General features: G+C 39.7%; 1 protein-coding gene across 2 annotated transcripts; it reads left to right on the top strand.

Moving 5' to 3' along the window:
- The first annotated feature begins 256 nt into the window (after positions 1-256).
- LOC122562844 (neuroendocrine protein 7B2-like) lies at positions 257-26,217 on the top strand. 2 transcript variants are annotated; one of them, XM_043716122.1, is made up of 6 exons: positions 257-465; positions 820-1,039; positions 17,444-17,593; positions 19,889-20,001; positions 21,299-21,355; positions 25,886-26,217. In XM_043716122.1, exons 2-6 carry the CDS (start codon positions 826-828, stop codon positions 25,982-25,984), a joined length of 633 nt encoding a protein of 210 aa, XP_043572057.1. In that variant the 5' UTR covers positions 257-465; positions 820-825; the 3' UTR covers positions 25,985-26,217. The 2 variants fall into 2 exon arrangements, with proteins under 2 accessions (XP_043572057.1, XP_043572047.1); XM_043716112.1 differs by having other exon boundaries at positions 257-470.
- The last annotated feature ends 1,541 nt before the right edge of the window (positions 26,218-27,758 follow it).

Here is a 27,758-nt window from a genome sequence, read left to right as displayed (position 1 = left end):
GCTCTCCTTCCAAAAGTAATAACTCCAGAATTAATATTTCTCGGTGTTAACGATATTGTTGAGAATTGGCCACCATCTTAATACATCTATAAAACTGAGTTGCCATTTTGCATCGGCCAAGCATCCTCACAGATCGTGCAAGGGGCTAGCTATCCTATACACACACACACACACACATAGATATTCCATCCCGTTTTCAAGCAATTGTGTATTGACAAAGTATTTCACAGATAATATTTTAAACAGTGGAATATTTTAAAAACTGAAAAGGTCTCGCTGTTGTTCCAGTTTGTTGCCTTCAGCGAAAGCAAATAGCAACTTCACTGCAGCAGGGGCTCTACCAATTGGCTACCAGGCGATGTCTCTGTCCTGCTGCCTAGGCAACAGCAGATTAATTATTCACGGAAGATCATAGGAGCCAGCTGAAACTGTGAAAATAACACCAACACCTCTCTTTCAAAGAAGGCAAGGTAACGTACCTGATCTCAGTCCTCACTGCTGCATTTTGTAAATCTTAAACTCTGTACATCTTAGGTTAAATGAAACTAGATGTGAGAAAAATAAGTTTAATGTTGCAGTAATTGCTTAAAATGCACGAGCGAAGGATAAAAATGTGATGTAGATTCGCTCTTCAGCAATATTCAAGCGTTTAGTATTATTTGATGCAGTAACACCCAACTCTCCGATTGCAATTTATTGTCGCGTACTTCACTGATCATCACCCTGTTGTTTCTCTGATTTAATTTCCGATGGCCGCAGTAAATGGCGGAAATTCTCCCAGATATTAGTCGGTCTCAGTCTCAGTCTCTCTCCCTCTAGGTTACCATGTTGTCTCCAATCCTCATCAAGTCAGTGATGCTGACCGTCCTCGGTTGGGCTCTAACTACAGGTCACAGCTCCAGGGATCCGGACAAAGTGTCTGAAGCAGACATTCAACGATTACTGCATGGAGTCATGGAGCAGTTAGGCATCGCTAGGCCCAGAGTGGAATATCCAGCCCATCAAGCCACGAATCTGGTCGGACCACAGAGCATTGAAGGTAACCGCTTCAGACAGTATTCTGCAAAACGGGGAAAAGGTAACTTAGGGATTTTCCTTGCGCCTTAGGTTTGTAAATGAAAAGCAAGTCCTGGAAAATATCATGAATGCAAGATAAGATTATATTCTCAACCTTTTAATAGGGAATTTAAAAGACTGGAATTGGCGATCACAGGGAGAGATGGACGTGAATGGTTTTGAAGCATTTCTAGGGAAGTTGGAAAAAACAAGAAATGGAAAGACAAGGACATACTGACAGAAATGGAATAGAAGGAGATTGTGTAGGACATAACCCCTGTTTGGCCAAATGGCCTATTTCTGTGTCTGCTCCAACAATCAGGTTCATAGAGATGTCCAGCATGTGGACACACCCTACAGTCCAACTCATCCATGCCGACCAGATATCCCAATCTAATCTAGTCCCATTTACTAGTACTTCGTCCATATCCCTCTGTACACTTCCTATTCATATACCAATCCTGATTCCTTTTAAATGCTGCAATTGTACCAGTCTCCAACATTTCCTCTGGCAGCTCATTCCATACACGCACCACCCTCTGCATGAAAAGGTTACCCTTGGGTCTGTTTTAAATCTTGCCCCTCTCACCCTAAACCTCTGCCATCTAGTTCTTGGCTCCCCCACCCCAGGGAAAAAACTTTATTTACCCTATCCATGCCTCTCATGATTTTATAAACCTCTATAAGGTCACCCCTCAGCCTCCGACGATCCAGGGAAAACAGTCCCAGCCTATTCAGCCTCTCCCTATAGCTCAAATCCTCCAACCCTGGCAACATCATTGTAAATTGTTTCTTAGAGTCATAGAGATGTACAGAATGGAAACAGACCCTTCAGTCCAACTTGTCCATGCCAACCCAATATTCCAACCCAATCTACTACACCTGCTAGCACCCAGCCCATATCCCTCCAAACCCTTCCTATTCACATACCCATCCAGATGCCTTTTAAATGTTGCAATTGCCCCAGACTCCACCACTTCCTCTGGCAGCTCATTCCATACATTCACCACCCTTTGCGTGAAAAATTGCCCCTTTGGTCTCTTTTATATCTTTCCCCTCTCACCCTAAACCTATGCCCTCTAGTTCTGGACTCCCTGACCCCAGGGAAAAGATTTTGTCTCTTTATCCTAACCATGCCCCTCATGATTTTGTAAACCTCTATAAGGTCACCCCTCAGCCTCTGATGCTCTAGGGAAAACAGTCCCAGCCTATTCAACCTCTCACTACAGCTCAAATCCTCCAACCCTGGCAACATCCTTGTAAATCTTTTCTGAACCCTTTCAAGTTTCACATTTTTCCAATAGGAAGGAAACCAGAATTGCACACACTATTCCAAAAGTAGCCTAACCAATGTCCTGTACAGCCGCAACATGACCTCCCAACTCCTGTACTCAATACTCTGACCAATAAAGGAAAGCATACCTTCCTCATTATCCTATCTACCTGCATTCCAAGGTCTCTTTGTTCAGCACCACACCCTAGGACCTTACAATTAAGTGTATAAGTCCTGCTAAGATTTGCTTTCCCAAAATGCAGCACCTCACGTTTATCTAAATTAAACTCCATCTGACACTTCTCAGACCATTGGCCCATCTGGTCAAGATCCCGTTGTAATCTGAGGTAACCCTCTTCGCTGTCCACTACACCTCCAATTTTGGTGTCATCTCCAAACTTATCTCCAAGCAAACTATACCTCTTATGCTCACAGCTGAAAATGTGTTGCTGGAAAAGCGCAGCAGGTCAGGCAGCATCCAGGGAACAGGAGAATCGACGTTTCGGGCATAAGCCCTTCTTCAGGACCCGAAACGTCGATTATGCCCGAAACGTCGATTCTCCTGTTCCCTGGATGCTGTCTGACCTGCTGCGCTTTTCCAGCAACACATTTTCAGCTCTGATCTCCAGCATCTGCAGACCTCACTTTCTCCTCTTATGCTCACATCCAAATCATTTACATAAATGATGAAAAGTAATGGACCCAGCACCGATCCTTGTGGCACTTCACTGGTCACAGCCCTCCACCACCACCCTCTGTCTTCTACCTTTGGGCCAGTTTATTGAAATAATTTAACAGATTGTAATACAAAAACTGGTATGAAGCTGAAATAATGAGAGAATCCCACCACTTTATATTGACTGGTGTGATCGCACCCAACTTCACTGTGGACTTTGCCCTTTGAACCTTTTGACGAAACCAACTCTTGTCTCCGAAATATCCTTTCTAGTCAACACTTAATGAGCCAGCAATCTTGGTTATTTTATTGAATGACATTGTTAATGAACCCTTTCTACAAGAAATGGCTGCCTGTCTTCTCTGAATCATTGCCCCATCTTCAGCTTCCCTTTCTTCTTGAAAATCCTACAGTGCCCTGGTACCTGCTTCCAAATACCATCATAATTTTTTTAAAATCCGTTCATGAGATATGCTGCATACCTGGCTGGGTCAGCATTTATTGCCCATTTCTGATTGCCTTTGAGAAGGTGATGGGGAGTGGCCTTGAACTGTTGTGTTCTGTGGAGAGGAGGTAGACCAGCAGTACCTTGAGGAATGGAGTGCCAGGATTTTGGTCTCGTGACAGTAAAATATGAACGATTTTCCAAATTCCAAGCCAGGGCCTGTCAACACAGCTGTAGTATATAAATCAACTGGGAGAAAGAGAGGACTGCAGATGCTGGAGATCAGAGTTGAAATGTGTGGTGTTGGAAAAGCACAGCAGGTCAGGCAGCATCCGAGGAGCAGGAGAATCAACATTTTGGGCATAAGCCCTTCATCCTGACTGGCTGTGCCTTTCCAGCACCACACGTTTTGACAGCTGTAGTATAAGCTGCTCTTCTTTCCTGTCACCTGAAGAATCTCTCAATTATCTATCTATGGCTTTTATCCTTTTTGCACATCACACTCTTGAAGCCAGTATCTCCAGACACAAAGCCAGTTTCTATACCTGTGACGACAATTTCATAAAATATACAATACCAAGGCCTTTCTGTGCCAATATTTATACCACTCAAGTGTCTAATAATGCTTTGTCATGACTGCCGTCATCCCCATCAGCACTGTCTAACTGCTTGTTTATTATCAGATCGTCAAAGATCATCCTTCATCAGAAAAGGTGGAACAGCTAACAGGCCAAGGCTGCTTCCATTGGTGGCAGGGTCAGTGATGAGATTATCATGGAAATTGAAGATAAATTACTTTGCATATAGATTTGGACTGCTTTATCTCTGCCTCAACTGTCTCATAAAGGGAAATACTTGAAGCAGCAGTAGGTATAAAGTTATGGAGGGTGCGTGCAGCAGTCAAGTTAATTTTGGATTTATCCAGCAAAAAGCCAGCAGAACCTTCCCTTGGGTTAAAAACCTGGAGAAAGTGAAGGCTGGAGATCAGCATCCGAGGAGTAGGAGAGTCAATGTTTTGAGCATGAGCTCTTCATCAGGACGTTTTCATCTTGATGAAGAGCTTGTGCCCCAAATGTTGACTCTCCTGCTCTTCGAATGCTGCCTGGCTGGCCGTGCTTTTCCAGCACCGCGCTCTTCAACTTGGGTTGTAAATCTGTTGAGTTTAATGTTAAATTAATCCAACATTATTATTTCAAAGAAAGCAGGACCAAAGGAAATGATGAGCGTTCCAAAGAGATATCAAAGAAATTTGTTTTATTCAATTGAGAAATATTGAGGTTATGCAAAATATGGGGCAAAGAAATTTACAGAGTTAAATATCAGATGGACACACATCCTAACTCAAAACCCTACAGTGTCTCTTTATGTGCTTTATAGTGTATGCAAATAATTTTTAAAAATTTGAAATAGTATTAATCCACGCTACCAACAAAGGCACACCTTCCACCATGAGCAAAGCATTTTGGCTTTTTCTTATGTCTGGTATTTTTAATGTTAAAGCTAAGACTTTTTTGACCATGGATCAACAACCTCTGCTGAAAGAAACAAGCCATGCACATGTGAACAGTGTAAACATCATGTTTATATATCTCCTTCAGACAAAAACATTGAAATGTCAGGAGCCATTTTGATTATTGAACAGTTCAGGTTCTTATTGAGGGGGTCTCCTTGGTAGTTTCTTCATTATGTTACCTGTCAAACATTTCATTGTTCAGGAAAGAAACAGATCAAGAATTTCCATGACGTGATTTAGTTCTGTATTGTGAACTGGTTGTAACATAAAGCTGTAGGCATAAGTCATTACCCTCATGGATTTGTAACGACATGAAAAAGGGATCAGCAAACCCTTTCATGAAGAGAGTACCTATTTAAAGATGACAGCACTCTTATGAATGCAAAGAAAGTCCTCTGGATAAAATCTAAGTTGGCCCATGATGTGATTTTTTTAAAAGAATGTTCTTTCTCTTCAGCTAATCATTGGGGAACAAATATTGCAGCTACATTTGGCATGAAGATGAAGATAAAGCACGACTCTGATATATTCCTAACCTGGCTAATAAGTCCACATTTTCCCAAATGTGAGTAAATCCTGTCCATAAGAATCTTCTCCAAAGGGCGTTTGAGGTAAATCCACATCTGGCATGTGGGAATTTTTTAAAGACCAGTTGGTTGAAGTTCAGGATCAGTGTGTTCCTGTGAAAATGATGGATGACAAGATTCGGGTACCTTGGATGAGGAGAGAAGTTGAGAGCTTAGTTAAAAGGATAAATGAAAGTTTTAGGAAACTGAAGACCGACGTAGCAAGAGTACAAAGATAGCGGGAAAGAACTCCAACAAGGTGTTAGAAGGGCTTAAAGGGGCCATGAAATGTCTTTTGCAAGCAGAATTAAGGAACATCCCAAGGCGAATTATACATATATAAGGAGTAACAGGGTGGCTAGGGAAATGGTAGGTTCACTGAAGGACAAAGGAAGGAATTGATTCATGGATATGGTGGAAATGGGGGAGATCCTTCACAAATACTTTGCATCAGTACTTATAAATCAGTATTCATAAAGAGAAGGACATGATAGATACTGACTCTCAGGTGTATGTTGTTGTTCTAGGGCATGTCAAAGTAAAAAAAAAGGAGGTATTGGGTATTTTGAAAAGCATTAAGGTGGACAAAACACCAGGATCTGATGGGATCTATCCCAGAGTGCTGAGGGAGGCAGGTGAGGAAATTGCTGGGGTCGTCTTCAAAATCTTTTGTATCATCTTTAGTCACAGGAGAGGTTCTAGAGGACTGCAGAATAGCCAATATTATTCCTTTGTTTAAAGGTAAAGGAAATTACAGGCCGATGTACCTTAGTCACTGGTAGGGAAATTATTGGAGAAGATTCTTAGGGATAGGATTTACTCACATTTGGAAAAATATGGACTTATTAGCAATAGGCATTGCTTTGCGTGGAGAAGGTCATGTCTCACAAACTTGATTGAGTTTTTTGAGGAAGTGACTAAGATGATTGGTGAGAGCAGGGCGGTGAATGGTGCCAATATGGACTTGAGCAAAACCTTTGACAAGATCCCGCATGACAAGCTGATACAAAAGATGGAGTCATGTGGGATCCACGGCAAGTTGGTAAGATGGATACAGAACTGGCTTGGTCATAGACAGAGAGTAGTGGTGGAACAGCGTGTCTATGACTGGAGTTCTGTGACCAGTGGTGTTCCACAGGGATTAGTGCTGGGACCCCAGTTATTTGTAATATATATAAGTGAACTGGAGGAGAATATAGGAGGCCTGATTTGTGAGTTTGCAGATGACATAAAGATTGGGGAGCTGCAGAAAGGAAGAAGGATTACTAGAGGATACAGCAGAATATACATTGACTAAGAAATGGCACATGGAGTTTAATCTGGACAAATATGAGGTGATTCATTTAGGGAGAACTAATCCAGGAGGGAAGTATACAGTAAATGGCAGAATCCTTAATAGAATCAACATACAGAAGGATCTAGGTGTACAAGTCCGCAGTTCCTTGAAAGTAGCAACACAAATGGATAAGGTGCTCCATGCTTGACTTCATCGGTTGGAGCATGGAACATAAAACTTGGCAAATCATGTTGCAGCTATATAAAATTTTACTTAGACCACATTTGGAATATTGTATACAGTTCCAGTCACCACACTACAAGAATGATGTGGAGGGTACAGAAACGGTTGACCAGGATGTTGCTTGGTTTTGATGGTAATAGCTGTGAGGAGAGATTGAACAAACTTGGTTTGTTTTCACTTGAACATTGAAGGATGAGGAGTGACCTGATAGAAGTTTCCAAAATTATGAGAGACAAAGATAGAATGGATAGTCAGAGTCATTTTCCTGGGGTAGAAGTGCAGGGGATATGGGTTTAATGTTTAAGGGGCTAAGTTTAAAGAAGATGTGAAAGGCAGGAATTTTACACAGAGGGTGGTAAATACCTGGAATGAACTGCCAGAGGAGATGGTGGAGGAGAATACAATAGCAATGTTTAAGAGGCATCTTGACAGATATTTGAATGAGCAGGGAATAGAGGGATACAGATTGTGTAGAGGCAAAAGATTTTTATTTTAGAAAGGCATCGTATGTCAAATCAGTCATGGTGGGCTGAAGGCCCTGTCTCTACACTGTACTGTTCTTGGTTCTTTGAAAGCATGACCCCACTCATTGAAATATTAAGTAATGTTAAAATGAAGCTTGAATCCAAAGTTGAATTTCTGGTATTTAGTTATAAACATTGATCATAAAACAAGCAAATAGCAAAATGCCACAATCTCACATGATGTTGCAGAGTGAAATACTTTCCATAAACGGTCAAGTAAGCTTGCACTATGTAAATATTGGTAAGCTTTTTCTGTTAAGCTAGTAGGTGACTTGTTGTTAAAAATGTTTTTATTTAACCTAATTTTCTAATCCACCTATTTTAAGATGGTATTACACACGTCAGGAACAGGTGGGATTTGAACCCTGGCCCCCGGCTCTGAGGTAGGGACACTATCACAGCACCACAAGAATCCTCTTTCTTACTGCATACAAACAATTAAGCATAATTGGAAATGTAGTGTTCAGGCACTTGTATAGGAACTCTACTAACTTAACTGGATACCCCAGCAGATACACCTGAAATAGGTTTCATACAATCAAGTTTAAACATTCAACCATTAGTCTGTATACTTGATATATTCAACACTTATGCAAAGGCTTAATATCATTTCAGAAGTAGAACTCTAACATCCAAGTCAGACGGTTGCTGGTTCAAATCTCACTCCAGAGACTGAAAGATGAATTCTAGGCTGACACTTCAGTGCAGTCCCCAGGAACTGCCTGAACAGATGGAGGTGACATTTATACATAATAGACTAAAAGGAGACAAAGGCAAGAGAGTAGATCCCCAACTATCAGATCAGCAGTAAACATTTGAAATCTGTGAGGGTTGAGACTTGAATAGAATAAATGATAACACTGGCAAAGATACAAGACTACAATATTCTCAAACTGGCTCCAATGGACTTCTGACCTGCTGTGCTTTTCCAGCACCACTATAATCTAGAATCTGGTTTCCAGCATCTGCAGCCCTTGTTTTTACCTAGTTCCATTTTGGAAATAACAAGCAATTAAGACTTACAATATACTTTAATTAATACTAATAACTTATGAGGACCGATCAATGGAAAACTTATCTTGCAAATTAAGTGTTTCGTGACCCCATGTCAATAATTACAGAAGTGAAATGTGGCTGAAAACTGCCAACCCAGTTTGTGTTTTAAACTACAGGGTGACTGACCGCTTTCATCCACTGGGTCTTACATTAAACTATGAGGCCAAAGATTTACACATCCAGTTACTCAGATGATACTCACAAAGCTGAATCAACCATTCAGTTCTCAAACCTGTCCCTCAATCGTTTTTATTTTAACTTACAGAAACACTGGTACTTTCCTGCCAGCTATCTGCCTTTACTCAGCTAGGATACTAAAAAAATTGCACATTCCTTTACCCAACCCAGCTGGCTATATCTTGTATCTGTTCATATCTGGAGAACTGATGGAACGTTCAGAAAAACAATTGTAATTTCTGACATGTTGGCCCATGTCCGACTGTCCACAAGGAACAAAAGATAAATGTGTCTTTCTTATAGCCCTCAGAACCTGTAATGATGAGGCACTGGTTATTCCCTGCATGATTAGCTGTGTGAAGGGTTAACGATGGCATTACCCTCATGGGCAAACAGAGTCAGACAGCACTGAAACACACCCTTCGGTCCAACCAGTCCATGCGGAATATAATCCCAAACTAAAGTATTCCCACCTGTCCGCTCCTGGCCCATATTCCTCCAAATCTTTCCTATTCATTTACTTACGTAAGTGTCTTTTAAACATTGTAACTGTGCCTATACATCCAGCACTTGCTCAGGAAGTTCATTCCACACACAAACCACCCTGTGTATAAAAAAATTGTCCGTCATGTCTTTTTAAAATCTCTCACCTCTCACCTCCAAAATATGCCTGCTAGTCTTGAAATCCCTCATCTTAGAGAAAAGACACCTACCATAACCATCTCTATGTCCCCCCAAGATTCTATAAACCTCCATAAGGTCACCTCTCAACCTCTTATACTGTACTCCACTATCCAGCCTTTCTTTATAACTCAAACCTTCATTTCCAGCGATGTCCTAATAAATCTCTTCTGAACCCTCTCCACCGTAATAATATCCTTCCTATAACATTCCAACTAGAGCTGGACACAGTATTCCAGAAGAGGCCTCACCAATGTCCTGCACAACCTCAACATAACTTCTCAACTCCCGTAGTTGAAAAGTGTGGTGCTGGAAAAGCATAGCAGATCAGACAGCATCTGAGAAGCAGGACAGTTGATGTTTCGGGCATTAGTCCTTCGTCAGGACAAACATAATCTCTCCTGCTCCTATGATGCTGCCTGACCTGCTGTGCTTTTCCAGTGCCACACTTCTCGATTCTGATCTCCAGCACCTGCAGTCCTCACTTTTTCCTAACTCCCATACTCAAAGTTCTGAGCAGTGATGGCAAGAATGCTACACTCCTTTTTAATCATCCTGTCTACCTGTGACGCAAACTTCAAAGAACTATGTACCTGAGCCCCTAGGTCCCTCTGTTCTGCAAAACTGCCCAAGGCCTTACCTTAATTGTATAAGTCCTGCCCCTGTTTGTTGTGTCAAAATACAATACCTCAAATTTATCCAGATTGAACTCCATCTGCCATTTTCCAGCCCACTAACACATTTGATCAAGATCCCTTTGTAATCTTAGAAAACCTTCATCACTGTCTGCGATTAACTGTTTCAAATGCCCTCTTTGACTGTTCCAAGCACTCCACGTAGTTGATTAACATTGCACAGGTGGGATCCTCATGCTGTTTCAAGGCCCCTGTTATTCTGAAATCAGAACATGTTTTAACGTTCCCTTAATGAAATTCTTCCTGGGTGTGTCTTGATGATCAAATATATTGCTGCATTGGCATGCTACCTGACCCCACAGCACCGTAGGCTTCATTCTAGTTTTGGATGGGGGTCTGGTGGTGCAGTGGCTGCCTTGGAACCAGAGGCTCTGGACGGCTTTGCGTACCATTTGACGGCAAAGGAAGATGTGGCTTAATGCGGCCAATCATTTGGTTATCAACCTGTCGCTCTTCATATACACCTACAGAGGGCGTGGTGCATGTGAGAAAGGTCCTTGCTTGGCCACGCTTGGTGCAGTGTGACACCGTCACGCCACATGCTAGACAACTGTTCCAGGAAAAGCTACTTATGCAATCAGATGTGAGTATGTGCTTTGTTTGCCTCACAGAAGAATGAAAGAGAAGGTAATTTTATTGCTTTTCTCCTGCCTTAGGAATACAAGCTTGTTCGTGCAGGTGAATTGACATTTCCTATTTTCATGCACTCAAACCTTGTGTTCCGCAAAAATCAAACCAACAAATTCAATGGTAACCAATTTGACTTAATCTCATTGTGTCCTATGTACATTTTCATGGTAAAACAGGCATAGCAGCCGAAAATTAATCATTAAATTGTTATTTCAGGATTTTCAATATATGTTATCCAACCATGATCTTTTTAAATAGCAGTGCAGACCTGAGGTGCTGAGTTAACATCTCCTGCCCTTCCTTCATATTACTGTATGATTTTTTAGATGAGCAGTTAAATCAAGGCCCTTTCTAACCTCAATGTGTTATTATTAGAGGAATGATCTGTGGTAAATCAGTCAATATTTATACTTCCCAGCAATAGATCTATTGTTGCTGTTATGTGGGAAGCTGCAGTGTGCAAATTGGCTGCTGCACTTTCGAGATAATATCAGTGCAACATTACAAAAATGACACCTCTAGCTGTAAAGGACTCAGGAAATGCTGAGGTCGTGAAATGTGCTTGATAAGTGTGAGACTGGATTTCTTTTGTTGTGAACTGATGTAGGCAGTGGAGGCCTAGCACATTGACGTGGAAAATGAACAGCCACCTGACGGAAAAATGAGATTGATTTTTGTTTTTGCTCAAATGTCACTTCAGAGAAGATATTCCCTAGCCTGATTCTATCAGCTTTTCATTTAGTCCAGCAATTCAAAGACAGGAGAAAGCAGTTCCAAGTCAAAAATCACATCTCCACAGCAATTGCTGCATTTGCTTCCAACCACAAAAAGACTTCATAAAGAAATCAGCAACATAAAGTTTAACATTGACCACAATTACTTCTACAATGCAGAATCTTCTCCCCCACACCCCAATTGTTAAATATTTGATCATCATGTCTTTTATTATATTAAAGATGCTATATCGTTAAAATAAATTGTAACAAAGCAGATACCAGTGGCCTGGCTGGGATGTGACTTAAAGTTTGAACAATTTCTATGTCTGATAACAGTAAGTTTATAAATAACCTTCAACAAAATTAGACACTGGTGTGTTTATGATACAAATATGGTTTGTCTGAAGTTGCACCGTGAAAGTGCTATTCCTGGTGGTGACATCAATTCTGGCCTGAGACTGCTGCAACGTTCGGGTAGTTTCATTCAGATTTTTTGACATTTCTATTTGATACACTTCAGAGTAGACCATTGTGAGCCATGTTCTCATGCTGGTGATAGTAGTAGATTGTGGAAGATAACAGAGATTTGCTTGGGATTTTCTAATTTGTGTTCCTGATGTGTGAAGTTTCCTGTCAGTGCATCCTTCAAAAAGCCCTCTTTTTGCAGAAAAAAATTCATTAATTTATATTTCCAATGAATATAACCCACTAAACTGACAAAGTTATTATACAGTGAGTAATGCTGATTTTTCCCATTGTTTCTTGCTACACTCAATTTTTTTTATTTGTAATGTAAATATTTCTAATTGTGATTTATAGGCTTAATCTGTATCACAATGACATGGTAGTCCTGTGTCCAATTTTGAAATGAAGCCTTTGTATGATGTGTTTTCAAATATGTCACATTAAACCAGGAAAAGTGTGCCAACATTTGTACCACGCTGTGGCACAAACCATCACAAAATGTATAAAATTCTAATGAAACCAATGAAATGACCAGCTTGCCCGACTGACTGACTGATCCTTGCTCAGAACAAAAGCTGCTCACACAAGGTTACAACAAAATAACTAAGTTAAAAATCACACAATATATTCCAACAGGTTTAATTGGAAGCACCAGCTTTTGGAGTGCTGCTCCTTTATCAGGTGGTTGTGAAGGATGATGAAGGAGCAGCGCTGTGAAAGCTAGTGTACTTCCAATTAAACCTGTTGGACTATAACCTGGTGTTGTGTGATTTGTAACTTTGTACACCCCAGTCCAACACCGGGACCTCCAAATCACAAAATAATTAGCTTTTGTGACTCACTAGTTTAACAGAAGACTGAGAAATAAAAGCTTTTCTAACTTACTACTATACAACTTAAACCACACACCTTCAAAATCCCAAATAGACACATACCCAATCACAATTAAAGTTAAAAATCTCACAACACCAGGTTACAGTCTAACAGGTCTATTTAGAAGTACTAGCTTTCAGAGCACTGCTCCTTCATCAGGTGGGGCAGGATCATAAGACACAGAATTTATAGCAAAAGATAACTTAAGTTATCTCAGGAATGTGACTTAAAAGAAGTTCTGGGATTTACATACTAATGAACCGAAACATGCAACCCATTCTAAAAGATGAAAGACTTAGCAGCAATCTAGGTTTGTTCATTATTGTTTTAATTACATGACACTGTAATATTTTGCTATAAATCTTGTGTCTTATGATCCAGCACAACTAGCTTCCTGATGAAGGAGCAGCGCTCTGAAAGCTAGTGCTTCCAAATAAACCTGTTGGACTATAACCTGGTGTTATGTGATTTTTAATTTTGTCCACCCCAGTCCAACACTGGCACCTCCACACAATCATAATGAAGACAGAGAAACTACAGTTTTACACAGTACAGGTGGAAAAACAACATAGATGAGGTAACCAAAACCTGAAGATAGAAAATCCAGATTTCAAGATAGCGGGGTGGGGTTTAAATAGTCTTTTGTGCTATTTATAGCACAGATAACACACTTGTCTGTAGGGTGATGGTTGTTCTTCAATTCGATGCCTGACCAGATAGACCTAGGTCTTGTTTTATGTTAAGTTTCCTTGATTTTTCTGTTTTTTTTCCTACCCAGAGAGAAAGGGGGAGGGACAAAAATGGATCCTTCCAGTTTGTAAGCTCAGGTTGGTTCTCTTTGCTGCCCTAATGCTCTTAGCTGTTTCACATTCTGCAGCTCAGTTAATCAGAGCACTGTTGTCAAGCAGGACATTGATGCCATTTGTTCTTGAATTCACTTTCTGAATGCTTCAGAAGATAACGTTGTATCACATAACTCGGCAATGTGTAGCACTTAATTTTCAAGTTGCAAAACTTTCCTGGCTTTTAAGTTCTTTAGCTATCCAATTTAAAGTTCAAGGTATAATCCCTAAAAAGAAAATAAACGCTTTCTTATAAATGACCAATAAGATCTCCGTTCAAACAGTGGACTAAATAATGGTGTACCAACCCATTAATTAAACAATAATAAATTAATTTATGCTATATTAGTGTCTAAGTGTTTTTCTCTAAAGTGAATTTCAATACTACAGTATGCTAGGATTATAAATGAAGCTCTTCAATACAAATGTTGCTGGAAAAACTCAGCAGGTCTGGCAGCCTCTGTGAAGTGAAATCAAAGTTAATATTTTGGGTCTAGTGACCCTTCAGACACTAACTTTGGTTTCTCTTCTCAGATGCTGCCAGATCTGCTGAGCTTTTCCAGCAACTTCTGTTTTTGTTTCTGATTTACCGCATCTGCAGTTCTTTTGATTCTTTCCAATACAGAGGCTGCTTTGCTGCCTTCATCATAACATGGCTATCCGTATCAGCTTGCCTGCTGGCATTTGCCAGTGGACTCAGGATAGTGTGCCTGTGGACTCTGTGTGCACCATCATTTAGCTTTTCCCGCATACCAGCTTCTAATTTGAGAACATCTAAAACTCTTCTGCCTGGGTCCACATTGTACCAAATCCAGTTCATCTAGTGGCATTGTGTTCGTTAACCATTGCCCCCAATTTTAAAATTGGTATCCTCGTTTTCATTTCTCTCCACACTCCCTATATCTGTATAAATACCTACAATCCTCTGAGATACCTGCACTGATCAAATTATGGTCTTGTGTGCATACTAGCATTTTGTCACTGCGTCTTTAGCTGCCAAAGCTCTAAGCTTTGTAATTGTCTTCCTAAATCTTTCCTTCTTTGAGACACACTCCTTAAAACGAACCCTGCCTTATGGGGAAAAGTTAGACAGGGTACGTTTGTATCCTCAGAGTTTAGGAGAGTTAGAGTTGATGTAATTGAAACATATAAGATTCTGAGGGGACTTGACCAGGTGGACAGGGAAGGATGTTTTCTCTGGTGGGAGAACCTAGAATTAGGACCATAGTTTCAAAATAAGGAGCTGTCCATTTAAGATGGGGATGAGGGAACTTTTTTTTTAATCTGAGGGTTATGAGTCTTTGAAATTCCCTTCCTCAAAAAGGCAAGGGATGCAGAATATTTCAATATTTTTAAGGTATAGGTAGATTGATCCTTGATTACAAAGGGGATGAAGGGTTTTGGAGATATGCAGGAATGTGGAGTTGAGGTTAAAATCAGATTAGCCACGAATGGTAGAGCAGGTTTGAAGGGCCGAGTGGACCTCCTTTTTCCCATGTGAAATATTCATAATCTCTCTTTGATAAAACCTTTGGTCATCTGCCCTTGTATCTTTTCAGATGGCTCAGTGGAGTCAGAGTTTGTTTTAACAATCTTATGAAGCATCTGGTGATATTTTATTATGTTGGTGGCATATGTCCAAGCTGCTGTTCCTGTCTGAAATGAGCAGTGATATGCCAGTATTTAATCCTCATGTGGTTATCTTCTAAAAGTGTGATGCGGATATTTTTCATATACCCAAGTGTACACTCCAATACACACTGTCAAAGTGTCAGTTGTTCTCATAATTCCAAAGATAAAAAGTGGAATTACACAGGAAAGTTTGTGGATCACGGACTCCCAGAGGGAGAGTGTGAGATGTTTTCAGGTGATCAGACAAACAAAAGTAGCCAAAGCATGTGTCGAATTGGGTCCTTGACCAATCCGTCTCCATGAATTTTTAAACCCTACTTTGAGAATCTCAACCATAGATTCAGCCAACTGCAGACAATGTACAATAAACACAACAAAGATCACAACTAAAAGATTTCACTACACCCCTCACCCAAGCCTTGTTTCGGTGCCCAGCAACAGGTTTCACAGAGATTAAGTGGAAAGCAAAATAAAATTGCATAACTAATTTTTTTTAAAAGAATTCTCTCATCTGAAAGGTTATGTGGGATATTTATAAAACAGGTGTGAAGCGGAGGTGGTTGCTTAGAAGCAGAAGTTTGAGAAGAATAACAAGGAGCTTTGCATCTGGAAAGCACTCTTAAAGATCACCAGAACGCTTTACATTTTTAACTCAGTGGTAATCTGGGAACCCCAGCAACCAATTTGTACACTACAAGCTCCCATAAATAAAGTGGTTGAGAACCGTACATACCATTTATAACAGCATACACTTATGTACAAGGACCACAAATCTGTTTCACAAATTGGTACGTTTTATTATAGTTAAAAAGTGTGTCTGCTAAATGTTGCAAGTAAATGTCAGAAGTCTTTATTAGATATCAAGCCTCATAGAAAACACTCATTAGGTCAGGCAATAGTACCTGATCAAACACGAGAAGGGAAACAGAAATCCATGAGGATGAACAAGGTAAAGGAGGTGAATGAAAATCCAGTTGAGGGAGAAAGAGCAGAACCTCTTGGAAGGAAAAGTGCAGTAAATTAAACAGAAAAACTACAGCTAGATTACTTTGGATGCACTAAATCTGAAATGGATAATGCTAGAAACAGGAGCTGCTTGACCTGTTGAGGGTTTCTGACTTTTCAAATGTATCAGTATGATCTCTGCCAAATCTCCCAGCCCTTACTCTATCCCAACGTGTTTGTTTTACCATTGTGTTTCCCAGGTCCTTTTTGGAGATGTTGGAGCAAGGGATGGAATAGTCAGGCCCTGTTATTGTTGCTGATTAATGTGCACTTCCAGCAGGAATTACCAGATAGTGACCGGAAGCCATGACCAATATTCTATACCTAATTTGGGAATGCTGGAGGAGTTATCATAGAACCCCTACAGTGTGGAAGCAGCCCATTCAGCCCATCGAGTCCACACTGTCCCTCTGAAGAGCATCCCACCCAGACCCAACCCCTGTAACCCTGCATTTCTCATGGCTAACCCACCTAGCCTGCACGTCCTTGGACACTAGGGAGCAATTTTAGCATGGCCAATCCACCTAACCTGCACATCTTTGGATTGTGGGAGGAAACCAGAGCACCTGGAGGAAACCCACGCAGACATAGGGAGAATGTGAAAACTCCACACAGACAGTCACCCACGGGTAGAATTGAACCCAGTACCCCGGTGCTGTGAGGCATTAGTGCTAACCACTATATTATTACTAATATTATCACTAGATATTAGACTATTAATCCAGAAACTCAGGTACTGTTCTGAGGGATCAAATTCAAGAGTCTTTCCAATTCTTCAGGAAAAATGGGAAGTGCATGATCACTTGGTAAGAAATGCTTGTTTTCACACTTCTCCTTGGTAAAGATGTATACCAGTTTCAATAAGGATGCCAAAAACATACAGCAGGACATGCTTTCCATGATTGTTAAAGGGTTTCTCCTGTGCACAGTTTCAAATTCCCACCTCAATATTTAGATTTGTTTTTCCCATTGCATTGGGAACACGTCTTGTGCTATGCTCATGAATAAATGTTATAGTCCTTAAACAGTACATGGAGCAGAATACTGTTGTAAGATATAGCTGAAGCAAAGCCTTTTGTCTGTCTGGTGTTGACTTTAGGAGGTGCTCATGAAGGATTACAACACTTGGGTCCCTATGGCAACATTCCCAACATTGTGGCTGAGCTGACTGGAGATAACATACCAAAGAATTTCAATCAAGACCAGGGCTATCCAGATCCACCTAACCCCTGCCCTTTGGGAAGAAAAGGTAACTCATATTGCTTAGGATTTCACTTTGATGCAAAGGTATAAATGGAACAGCAAATGAACACTTATGACTTTTAATTAATGTCTGTGATATTTCATATTCAACATTGTTGCTACTCATTGTTAAACTTTACTGTTGATGTCGGCAAGAATAATTTACTGCAGTTCACTCAAGACTGGGTTTGTTCATTGAGCATGAGATAGACTCATGGATGTTTATAGCACAGAAGGAGGCCATTCGGCTGATTGTGTCCACAATAATATGACTACAATAATCCTTTTTCCCAGATTAGTCCATAGTCCTGGAGGCTATGGCAATGCGACTGATATATAAATACTACTTAAATGTTTCTGACTTAACCATTTCTTCAGGCAGTGAATTTCAGACTTCCACCACTCTTCTGGGTGAAAATGTTTCTCCTCAAACATTCTCTTGGCCTTTTAAATCTTGCTATGAGGCCCCAGTTCTTGACTCCTTTATTGATGGAGAAAGTGCCTCCTGTCTTTGCGTCCCAAAATGTCATGCATCTCTACCAAGTCGCCTCAACCTTCACTACGACAAGGGAAAGAAGCTCGATCCACTCAATCTTTCCTCATAGTTCAGTCCCTGCAGCCCAGGCAGTATCCAGATAAATCTTCTTTGCACTCTTTCTCGTACACTCCCATCTTCCCTGTCATGTGGTGACCAGAACTGCAAGCAGTATTCCTGTGTGGCCTAAACCAGCTTTTTATACAGTTCCAGTATACCTGCCCTTCTTCTGTATTCTGTGTCTCAGCTAATAAAGGCAAGTATCCCATTTATGTTCGTGGCCACCTTATCTACTTGACCTGTTATCTTCAGGGAGCTAAAATTCCCAATCTTTAATACTTTATAGGGTCCTATCATTCATAGTGTGATCCCTTGCTTTATTAGCCATCCCAGGTGTATTTGCCACTGCTCCACCCACCTGACCAATCTGTTTCTATCCTCCTGTTTACCGTCCTAACAACTTTGAGTCATCTGCAAACGTCGTGATCAAATCCCCTCCATTTGACTAAATAATTCTTGTACACCACAAATAACAAGGGCCCCTGCATTGAAACCTGCAGAACCCCATTGGAAATAGGTGTCCAGTCACAGATACATCCTATCTGTTGTTCAAACTTGTATCAATATTTGAATTTTGCGGTTGCTATGGTAATGGTCTGGTCATCATTGTTGTACCGTGAATCGGAAAGACTACTTCTGGCATCGGCAGGTGCACGTGTGGAAATTCTGAGCTTTTCCTGTCAGTGAGTCCTTGCTCTTCCCCAGTGAATGCTGTCAAATCCTTGCTGTGGAAAATCTTTAAAAATCACCTGAATGAAAATGACTTTCTTTAGTGCCTTAAAAATCTCTGATGACACCACTGTTTATTGACTCGAGTGTAAATGGGAGTTTAGCAGCATACTAGATACTTTTCCTCATCAACCTTTCAGAGATGCTATTGACACACCTCTGGAGCAGTTGGGATTTGAAACCAGCCCCTAGCCCAGAGGTAGGGACACTACCACTGCACCACATACTAGATCATAATTACTATTGTGGAGCAGCAGGCCCTGTAAAACAAATTTTAATATTTGTGGAGTAACAAACTTTTGCATTATACTAAAAATATCTAAGTTTTTAATGTAAAACTTAGTTTTCTATAAAAGGCTTGTTACTGATATTTCAGACTCCACTGTAAGCCAGTGTGTTTGCCTGATGTTTAGTTTGTTCTCTGTGAAATGATTGACAATGAAGAATGATTAGGAAGTTTTACTTCCTGGTTTGCTACCTATGACGATTCCTCAATACAAAGAGAGATTAAAACAGAAAGGAAAATTGGTTGCTTAACCAGCTTGGCACACGTGCCATTACTGGCAATAGAAACACACAGTATTGGTGCCAGAATCAAATTTCCCTCAGGAAAGGTGGCATCAATGCCACCAAGGTACCTAGATCCTTCAGGGTAGCTTTGTTCGAGGATTTTAGCAAATGCTGTTACTTCACTGCTGACCTCAAAATCCAGGCCAATGGAGTTAACATATTAGTTGAGAGCAGGGAATGATATTACTCTGATTGTTTTTAAAATACTGAAGAGAAATCACTCAATCGATGGCCCAGCCATTATGTTGGTGAAGGTAAGCATTAGCTTAGTCTTACAGATCACAAAGGTCCTAGACCTGAGCATTTCACTTAGGTGCTTGCATCTTAGAAATGAACAGAATTCAAACTGGCATTGATGGAGAAGGTGATGAAAGACTCAGACTCAGAAACTTGCCTGATTGTTTTTAGCTGCTGACGGATGCCTCGAAGATACTCCTGACACGGCCAAATTCAGCAGTGACTATCAGGCCCACCAACGCCTCTTTGATCCACAGCATGATTACTCTGCAATGGGAAAATGGGTAAGTCCGAGAATAGATTCCATTTCAAATCGTAACCATATGGTCATAATTGCAACTTGTACTCCGTCTTATTTGGCAGCTTGTTTGGCCAAACCAACTTAGTTCTGCTGGTGTAACCATTTGAGAAGCTGAATCCTGTACACCAAGTACATCTGTTTTATTCACACTGTTCATTTTAACCACTTTAGAACTCACATGAGTTCTACAAATCACATTATTTCGATAGCCCAGACAGTGGCAGCATGAATTACTATCACATTAACTAATTCATATTTCATAAAATTACAATTTACTGAAATCAGAAGATTGAAGATGTAGCAACACAATATTCTTATTGGTGGAGATGAATACGAATGTAGTTAGGAAAGAAACAGGAGGATCAACAACTGAAGGGGAGAGAGATTGAAATGCATCTTTTAGAAATATTTTCAGCACACTGTTATTGATGATTCAGTGAGAATACATGACCAGTGATAGAGATATGACGGAATATTTTACAGAAATGAAAGCAGCTTCTTTCTCTCACCCTGGTACTGCTGACTTGCCATATCTTGGTTGGATGTTTTTTCTTGCAATGCTTGTATATTTAAACTACTTTACACCCACTATTAACTTTTAACACTTTGAACTTTGCAGATCATTTGGCAGAGCATGTTGTGTTATTAATGGATTGAAGACCCCAAACTTCAAGAAGCTAAATCTAAATACCAGTGTAAATTCAGTTGATGAATGAAAATACGTGTATATAAAAATACAGCATTGAGGAATGGGCTGAGAACCTAAAATTTGTATATGAATGCATGTGATTACAAGTGTTAGGAGATGTCATTGGATGCAAATACCAAGTCAGTTGTGCTCAAAAGGAGACCCTGGTCAATGTGGCATCAAATGGCACATGGCCCATTCTCAAACCTGCCTGGGCCAGTTGACAAAAGTGAATCCCTGGATTGTGCCAAACTTAGAATTGAATATGCAGGTTTGACAAAGCCATTTTGTTCCTACGACGTTGGTATATTTGTGATATGGTTTCCTAAACAGCTTTCCTTCAATCATCTGTTGTTTTCTTAAGCTAAAAACTGTCACTCAATACCTCATCATTAATCATCATCGACCAACATTATTTGTAAAAATATCAGAGACATCATTGATAAATTGGTTTCTAATAGTTGCTACAACGCTACATAGGTGTTTTTGCAAGGAACAATAAGGAAAATTCTGGGCTTTAGCACGTAATATATTGCATAAAACAGATAAAATATGTTAATATATTTAAAGTTGTGCCTAAATTCTTTTGTAGAACAAGAATGTTATGTACGGAAATGTGGAAGGTGGCAACCCAGGACGGAGAAGAAGGGTAATGTTTTTAGACTTTCTTTTCACTGGTTGATTTAGATATATCTGTAACCACAGAGGTGATCTGAATATTATTTCAAACCCTATGATTCCATAAACTGGTTGTGAGCATTTTTATCACTTATTCCAAGATGGACTACTCTGTAAATTATTAGTCACTTGCTGTTTCAAGAGTAGAGGAACAAAGAGAGCAAAAGTCAATATTTAACAATCACTTTGATTCCATAGTTTAGCAAAGAAGAACTTTTTAAAAATATATCAAAAGTCAACTTTGAAGAATATTTGCATAGAATCAAAATTTCTTTTGACTTCAAATTAAGTCCTAAAAATCAGGAAGCAACACCATGGAGATCGGGAAAATATTTGCTTGAGTTCCGAACAAGGCTTCCTGTGTGTATCAGTATAAAAACTAAGGAATTGGGGGGAGGTTTTTCTTGTATCCCAGGATTTAATACTGTCCATGATGGATATTAGACTGAGCCAGGGACAAGGACTACAACATTGTATTGTAGCTGATATTTTTTTCATATCTTAGCTACTTCAGTAGTTGGCATATTTTGTCTAGGAATTAGGTGCACTGCCTGGTGCAGATAACTGGTTTAAATGGTTTCCTTATTGAGATTATTTTATTTCAAATGGTGCCAGGTAGAATCTCTCCAAAGTGAATGATATATTTTGATATGACGTTTGTGAAGATGTTTAGGCAATGAGTTACAACTAGGTCTGTAGTTATTGCTAGTTTAACATATGGGAATAGTTAATTTGCAGGATTGTCCATGACCATGGAATTATACCCTAAGTGAGTTAACTCCTGAAGAAGAGGAGGAGAAAAAATAGTGAAGATTTAAGTGAAAATAAATTGAAAGATAAAAGAAAATGTATTATGCTCTGGATGATTACACACTGGTAATTTATACATTTCAATGCACCTATTTGATTTCAAATTTTCTTGTGCGAGTTCCCTGTGTTGAACTCCTGAGTTTTCTATGTAGGCTTCTGAATAAATGTGAATGCCAGCATGAGGAAAACTTTCAAAGCCACAACCTAATCCACATTAATCAGTCTTTTCTCGATGTTTGTGTCTCCTTGGCTTTAGGCTTTTCAGGTCTAGAACACAAAAAACAAACTTTAACAAAGGGGCATATATTCATACAAGATGAGTAGAGGATGCTGGTTAGTTGGGCAATCATTGCCATGGAGATATAGCAAGAACAGTTAACAGTCAATCTTAGCTCATGGTCAGTGTGTTGCCATGGGAATGCAGCCATATAGGCAGTTTCCATTAAACCCCATGCCTTTCTTTTTCTCAATGAAAAATTCTTTTTGCCTATCTGAAACAGGGTACTGTGCATTGATATATGTAGCTGTCAACACATATGAATGCATCACATTGCAAACCCGACTAATGAACTTAAATTGGTTACTGGTATAATTCGAAGCACAGTCCCGATTACTTGATGCTGTCCAATAGCAAAATCTATCTGCTTGCTCTGAGAATGAAGATTAACAATTAACTGTTCTTTTTGCATCCTGTTGCAATGATAATCCTACAATCAGCACCTTCTGCTCATGTTGTAGAAATTGATGCCCTTTATTTTGAGTCTGGTTCCTTGTGTTCTAATCTTGATGAATATATCAAAAACCTTCATGTTTTTGTTTCCTTTCACCAATATTTATGTTCTGTACTACTAATAAATTACTTTATGCTCTTGTCACACTCCTCATCTTCTAGAATATCTGAAGGTTTTTTCTCACTCCTTCCATTATGTTTCTAAATATTTTGTACCATAGTAATTGATATGAATTTTCCCCTTTTTCTGTTCTGTTGAGAAATCAAAATGTTTACATAGGATCTGTGCATTCATTCTCTTAATTTACAATTGAGATTAGCGATGGATAATAAAAATGTTCATGCTTTTGACATCCACAAGCAAAGAATGAAGTTTTTTAAAAAAATCCTAGAATTCCTTTTTGACAGTGCTGGTGGAGTACCTTCAAGGAGCAGTGTTTTGAACATTGTACTTAACATATATTAAAAAGCAATATTTAATCTTTACCTGAAATGTGCTCATCAATCTACAAAGGAGTATTTTTGATTGGCAATTTCAGGTCAATATTATACAGTGTGGGCCATGACTCGGAAATAATAAATATTTCCAAGCAAAAACCCTTATCAATTTTCAATCTTTACGGTTTAATATAATCAATGTTTGTTCTTCAAATCTGCAGTCTCTACTGCAGTAAATGTCACAATCGCACTCTATAAATTTAATAGGGAATCCATTTGCCTTTGGTAGAATGGTGAACATCTCAAGGATGGGGATTTTAAAAATCAAAGCCTGGTATTATAATTGTGTTTACTGGTGCACTCCTGCCCCCCACAGGACAGAGTGTATGTCAGAATTTAATAGGTGGCTGCTTGTTTGCTTTCCATAGCAACTTCACTTAAGCATAGACTGTGAACCCATTGATATTGGGAATTTGTGAACACCTAATCATGCTTGATTTCTTAGGTCATATTTTTGGAACTTAAGCATGCAAATGATGTCTGATTAGCCTCCCGGTAAACAATATTAAAAAATGTCACCTCATAAAATCCCTATAGTGTGGAAGCAAGCCATCAAGTCCACTCACCCTCCAAAGAGCATCCCACCCAGATCCATGCCCCTACCCTTTAACCCTACATATCCCATGGCTAATCCAACTAACCTATGCATCTCTGGATGCCAAGAGCAGTTTAGCATGGCAACTCCATGTAAACTGCACACCTTTGGACTTCTGGTGGAAACCAAAGCACCCAGACGAAACCCACGCAGACACTGGGAGAACATGCAAACTGCACACAGACAGTCACCCAAGGGTGGGATTGAACCCAAGTCCCTGGCACTGTGAGGCACCAGTATTAACTTCTCAGCCACCTGTTGCCCCACCTTTCAATCATGCAAAGTTTAATATATAAAATGGCTGGATTTAGGAAGTTTCTGTTTAAATACCATGCAGCTATTCCCTCCCAAGCTAAATGACTATTTGTACAACAATAATAAATGTTCAATTATTAGAAGAAATGCAGATATTGGAATACGGTTGTACCTTCGGCAGAAATTCAAACATTTTCCTATGTGGTGAATCTTGCTGAGAAGAGCGAGATATTTCTGAAGCCTTCTGTCTTGCATTCATCAGGATAATTGTAAGAATGACAGGTTTCAAACAATCACAGTAATTTATATATTGGCAAAGAGTACTAACCTGTTGGCGTGTCCGTTCTGAGGTAATGCCATGGAGAAAGCAGTGTCAAACTGCCCAAGCTTGCAATTAATTCTAAAAGGGCAGAAAGCCTGACCATATTCCTTTTGTTTGCCGTGTAAGAACAAATGTCTTTGCTCACAAACCTTAATCACTTTTACGAGCTCAACTTCCTATCTTAAATTGACTTTAGTGCAGTGATTATACAAATCAGGATTTTTCAACAATGCTGCAGAAATCTGGAATCACAACAAGGATTGACAATACAATTCAATTTGTTAGATTGATATGAAGCATAAGTCAACAACACAGTAAGATGTCAAACAGGAATTATTAACTGTATTTCAGTTAAGCCTAACCTTTCAATGATCAAATTCAACTTTTAGACTAAAGATAAGCAAAGTTTTAGGTGCAAACAAAACACATAACAATTCAATTTTGTGATCGCACTGACAGAGGGATAAGTTACAACTTGGTGGAAGAGGTGCCGGGATGAAGGGATACTGTCTATTCACGTTGGGGAACAAGGCTATTTCAAGCTCCTGCTCTACTCTCCTGTCTGGCTGCTCTGCTTGGCTTTGTGTGCTGCTCCTTTCTCTTGGTGTCATCTGTGGGCTGTAGAGTAGCCCAGCACTTAGTACTGTGAATCCTCTTAGTCTGTGAATCCTCATATAATTCTTGGAATAAACATTGAGTGAAGTCATGACTGAAAGTTCCCACAAAATCTTCTGCTGTGTTTCAGAGATTTTCTACAGCACCAGCAGTAAGCATGAAATCACTAGTAGATCTTTAAGTAGTGCTTGAAATAGACATCAACACAGTGATTATTTGAGTATTGCTGACAAATGACATTTATCGAAGCTTTTTTAATTGCAATCCTCAGGACAATTTGCAAGAAAATTATTTATACTATACAAGATGTTGGTTTTCTCCTTAAATTGGTATGAATAGTCTTGGTAGATGCAAGATCAAAAACTTCAACAAATGTTTTTTCAGCATTCATTATGTTCTGTACCAGCAAACAATAGTGCTTATTCCCAAGCAACTGGTCACTGTTAGGAGAGGATGTCCTTTGTATAACATTTAGGTGCTAGCACTTCAGTCTCTTAATTTGTCTGCTGGGCTCATTAAAGTGGCAATCAGCAGGGCAATAAGCCTTCAGTCCCCTGATCTTAACACCAGTTTCGACTCGCATCCAACAGATAACATAGAATAGTACAACACAGTAAAGTTTAAACAATATTATTTCAATAGACATTAGATACTAAAACAAATCTTTTGTTTCCAGAGTGTGAATCCATATCTACGTGGGAAGAGACTCAACAACGTTGTCGCCAAGAAATCAGCACCGCACTTCTCTGAAGAGGACAGGGGTGCCAATGAGTAGATCAGTTACCAAATCTAAAATAATCCCACATCTAGTTGCATAGGATGTGGATCAATCATCACATCAAAATTCATAAAGCTATGGCGTTCACTGTTGATAATTAGGTAGAAAATAGAAATCAGGTTGTGTCTATGGTAATGGTGGTAGATTTGGTTTATAAGAGTGCCTTGAGAGTTATATTAAGTGTTAATAAAAGCACCACTGCAATAGTAATAAAAATACAATTAAGCTAACGCATCTGGAAGTTTTCATTCACTGATTTTTGGACATATGATTTTCTCCGACTTCCTACTTTTTCTTTATATTTGGACATAGTTCCACACAGAAGTGACTTTCCCACTACCAAATCATCTATAGCAATCTCATATTCACACCATCATTAAATCACCTGTTTCCAGTTGTTCAGTTTATAGCCAAGGCAGTATGCCAACATTGAAGGTGAAAGAAAGGACTAAAACAAAATGGAGTTGGAAGGGGAAATAAAGCACTCTACACCCTCCAGTGCCCACTTTTTCCTAAAAGCATCAAGAGCATTGGTAGACACTGTGATCTGGAAGAAAGAGAGGACTACAGATGCTGGAGATCAGTTGAAAAGTGTGGCCCTGATGAAAGGCTCCTGCCTGAAATGTCGATTCTCCTACTCCTGATGTTGTGTGACCTGCTGTGCATTTTTATACTTTGTGTACTGACACACAAACTAGGAAGAGTAGTCTCAAGTTTGCTCCATCATTAAATAAGGACTCACCTCAATTCCATTTAATTCCTCTGTACTTTAAAAGGGAAGTTCCAGAAACGTAGATTGGAAGGCAAGTTGAAGACAGTGGTGTTTCCATTCATCTGCGAGTTTGTAAGGTGGTATCCAATGAGTCTAGATGAGTTCCCGCAGTGCAGATTGTAGACGGTACATACTCTTACTACTGTGCAATGAGGGTGTAGGGAATGAACCACCAATCAAGCACACTACTGCTCTGGATGCTGTCATGCTTCACCTTGTTGGAGATTCATTCATTCAGGGAAGTGTGGGCATTCCATCACATTCATGACTTGTATCTTGTAAATGATGGACAGACCTTACTATAGGATTTCTAGCCTCTGACCAGTTTTCATAGCCACAGTGTTTATATGGCTAGTCAAGTTCAGTTTCAAACACAAATCCCAGGATATTGACAATGGGGAACTGATCTGCATTGGTGTCATTAAACGTCAAGGGAAGACAGTTAGATTCTCACATTGGATATGGTTATTTCCGACAAGTGGCAGGCGACATTTGTGCTACACTAATCAGCCCAAGTCTAGATGTTGTTCAGGTTTTGCTGCATTTTGACATGGACTGCATCAGGACCACAAGTGTTGCAAAGGGCACTCAACATTGCTCAAGGTGGTTATTCCTAGAACATTACCCCCAGGAACTCTCGGGTGATGACTTGGGACAAAGATAATTGATCTTTTTTCCCTTTGTGGTAGGTATGATTCTAATCATGGAAAATTTTTCCCAGTTCTTACTAACTTGAATTTTGCCATCTTTGATTTGTTAAACATAGTCTTGTTACCAAACACAGTCACTCTCACTCACCGCAAGAGTTTAGCTCTTTTATCCATGCTTGGACTAAGACTGTAGTGAAGTCAGGAGCTGTGTGGCTTTGGCAGAACCCAAAAGGAGAATCAGGAGCAGTTAATACTGAGCAGGTGCCACTCAAAAGCAGTGATCACGATCCTGTCCATGACTTGATCACCAGCAATAAGTAGATTGTTGGAGTGTTACTTCTCTGGGTTA

The sequence above is a fragment of the Chiloscyllium plagiosum genome, chromosome 2 (assembly GCF_004010195.1).
Source record: "Chiloscyllium plagiosum isolate BGI_BamShark_2017 chromosome 2, ASM401019v2, whole genome shotgun sequence".
Taxonomy (NCBI): Eukaryota; Metazoa; Chordata; class Chondrichthyes; order Orectolobiformes; family Hemiscylliidae; genus Chiloscyllium; species Chiloscyllium plagiosum.
The sequence above is the reverse complement of the archived record's forward strand: the minus strand, read 5'-3'. Positions and strand labels throughout refer to the sequence as shown.